At 39.3% G+C, this 3,158-nt stretch overlaps 1 protein-coding gene across 3 annotated transcripts in view; it reads left to right on the forward strand.

Annotated features, from left to right (window-relative positions):
• scfd2 (sec1 family domain containing 2) overlaps window positions 1–3,158 on the forward strand; it is a 249,408-nt gene that overhangs the window by 1,967 nt on the left and 244,283 nt on the right. For all 3 annotated transcript variants that reach the window (XM_014027369.1, XM_014027368.1, XM_014027367.1), the window contains exon 2: window positions 264–432. In XM_014027369.1, coding sequence (XP_013882823.1) covers window positions 264–432 — 169 coding nt within the window. The remainder of the gene's footprint in view (window positions 1–263; window positions 433–3,158) is intronic.

The following is a 3,158-nucleotide window of genomic DNA, read 5'->3' on the forward strand; positions in this document are numbered from 1 at the left end:
GTTGTTGAATATCTGAGTGGTGCACTACTGCTACTAGTGGTGAGAAAGTGTATTGCAACTTTTTCAAAAACAATACAGTCACATGGCCCTCTGCGGCCCAAAGTTAAAAACTGTTGTTCTTTTGAGGCCCTCAAGGTGGCGTTCGTCTGGTTTCGGCTATTTTTCATTGATCGTTACTTAGGTGTCAGTAGTGTCTGTGCAGTTTAAAATAAATATTGATGTATGATCAAGTGTTTACACTGAGCCTTTTTACTTTTCTACAGGAGCTGTTGGTCATCATGGAGATAACCTGGTCGAGAAGGTTCTCACGGTTCTGAAGCTCTTGCCTGGTCATGTGACTGATGTGCAAGTAGACATGTTGGAGCTCACAAGTCTGAAGCAAACCCCTGACTCCAAGAACATCCTGGCCCCTGGCTGCCTTGCACAGACCCAGTAAGTAGGGATGTGGATAAAATTTTTAATCCTGCACCAATATTAAATTTGACAGTGGATTCCAAAAGATCATTACAAACCATACAAAATAACACCAAAATCATGTGATTATCTCAAGTATGAGGGAAGTTATTGATGTTTGTTTAGGTGAAATCAGCTCATGTTTTCTTGCCCCAGTTCACAGCAGAACCTATGTGATTATTTCACCTGGTTCTTATCTATTTTTGCTCATAACTTACTTAGTGTTCAAGATATCACCATGAAATTTTAGGAAAAGATTCACATTCTGCTTTTTTATAGGAACCATCTTGTATCCTAAAAAACTAATAAAGCTTAACAATAGCCAATGCAAAAGTAGCAGAGAAGGTATAAAATAATATTACAAGGCAAACTGCAGCATCAAATCACCTTAATGTAAAAGCCCTATTCGCAAGGGATAAGAATTATCTGGGGACCCCATGTAATTAAAAAATTACTCCCTTACGTCTGTGTTTTATGTGGCACATACTCACGGGATAACCAAAGCCTGAGATTTTCCTGTAATTTACAGACATCTCCCGAATGTGATATTGAAGCCTGTTTAGTTGTCTATTTAGTTGAACACGCGTTGAACGGACCTTAAAAAAACAACAAAAAAAAGCAATAAACATCAAATTATCCACTTTTTCCGCTCTCCTTTCCTCCTGCTCTACAGCAGGCACTGTCATCTCCACGGCCGACAGAYCCCCACCCCATCCCCACGTGCGGGTAAGAGTGGTACAGATTTTTAGCAAAAATTATAGATTTTTGAGGCTCATTAGACAGGTAAACGTCCAAAGGAGTTGACACATATGAGCACCTTCACAGCTGGCGAGGGTATGTGCGCCCGGTGTGAGTAGCTACCCAAAGCGCGAGCCTGCGCTGCGCTACRGCCACAGCTCAACACTCAGCATCAACCAGAAGGCTACAAACAGAAAAAATAAATATTCTTACCATATAGTGCATGTGATTTTACGCCCTCTCTTCAGACTTTTTTTTATGGTACACGTAATGTATCGGGTTTTTCCGRCCCGAGACCCAAAAGTTTTTCAGTGCACTCCAATCCAGCCTCCATTCTTCACTAAAAATAAATAAAAATGCACCAAGGAAACCAAAACCGCCTAATTACATATGGGATTCAGCCCCATCCTTTCCAAATCACAGAGATGCCTATTCACATTGGATTAGTATTATCACAGGACCTTGGGGTTCAGCGAAATATGGTAGGTAATTTGCGGGGGAATTTTTACTTTACAAGTTACTGACATGGCCAATTCTCACGGGATTAACAACACAGACAATCTCTGTAATTATTACGAATAGCATGGGGTCCCTGAAAGTAAGGAAATTAAAACAAATTAAAAACCATGTGGACATCTGTTTCGTAAACAAAGCTCCTCAACCAATGACAGCATGATAAATGTGTCAAGTGATGAAGATGAGCATCAAAACACTTTTTGAACAAGCTCTATTCCAGATAAAAAAAACCATACTTCAACGTTTCAAATCATTATCAAATTTGGAACAAGGACAGAGAAAATAATGTTCTTCTAGGCAGCTTATCTATTTAAGGTTCACTAGAAAAACTCGGGTGATTTACTTTGATATTCTTTTCAAAAAATTGTCTCTTCAAAATGCATCAACAAAAATTAAAAACTTGAAGACGAGTCTGTAGCCAACTACCTGATGTCAGCATGCTTTGTTGAAATTTGTGGAAATAACGAAGCAGGAGGAAATTACAAGCAGCTTTGCAAAATCTGGTCACAGCAGTTTGGGAAGAAAATGGCAGCTCTGCTGACGAAACGTCAACATCCCTATAGTAAGCATGTTTCATCTTTTACTTTGTTATGACCTGTTTTGATGATAGCTGTTTTTACCAGCTAATATACCGACAGACTCAAGTTAGGTCTTTCACACTCAGTCCACAACACAAACACAGCAAAGGTTTGGTAGGACTTTAGGTTGGGTGATGGGATGAACAGATCGACCATCAGAGTCCATACTGGTAGTCTTTTAAAGGATGTTTACCAAATTCATCTAATTTTCATTTTAAGAGTTTTGACGTGTAAATGTACATTGTACAAGATGAACATTTTCTATCCACCTCATTAATTTTGAGCAAGCGAAGCGACAAAGATTCAGTCAGGTGTGGATGCAGCCAGCAGACAGACCGACAGCAGGCTGTTGTTTTATTGCACACATGATTTATTTGTTTAAAGGGGACCTATTATGCAAAGTTCACTTTTTAAAGGTTTTTTTTACTCAACTTTGGGTATGTACTTCTTAAAAAAAACAGTCCTAGGACCAAAAAATGCACCCAGGTGCATATTTACTGTAAGTAAATGTATTTTTAATGTATATTAACGACAAGTTTTATACTTCMGTCATTTTGTGATGTCACAAGCCGTACGACAACCCACCGGAACCTGCATTCAACCCCTTACCTAGCAACTCCCGGGTAAGACTCCTCCTCCTCAGTATAAAAAGCCGTCACGGTTGTTGTTGTGCAATGTGTAGCTCATTTCACAATAGGCCTCCAATAGGGCAATGGGTAGAGTGTTGGACCAGAGAGTGGGAGACCAGGGTTTGGGACTGGCATGGACACAATCTAATTATTTATTTATTTTCGTTCATTATGAACACGTTTTCTCATGTACCTCTATTGTTTAGCTTATTAAAGCCTTGTTAAAGCCTATTTGTTCAAGTTT

This window comes from Austrofundulus limnaeus, unplaced genomic scaffold, assembly GCF_001266775.1.
Source record: "Austrofundulus limnaeus strain Quisiro unplaced genomic scaffold, Austrofundulus_limnaeus-1.0 Scaffold642, whole genome shotgun sequence".
NCBI classification, from domain to species: Eukaryota; Metazoa; Chordata; class Actinopteri; order Cyprinodontiformes; family Rivulidae; genus Austrofundulus; species Austrofundulus limnaeus.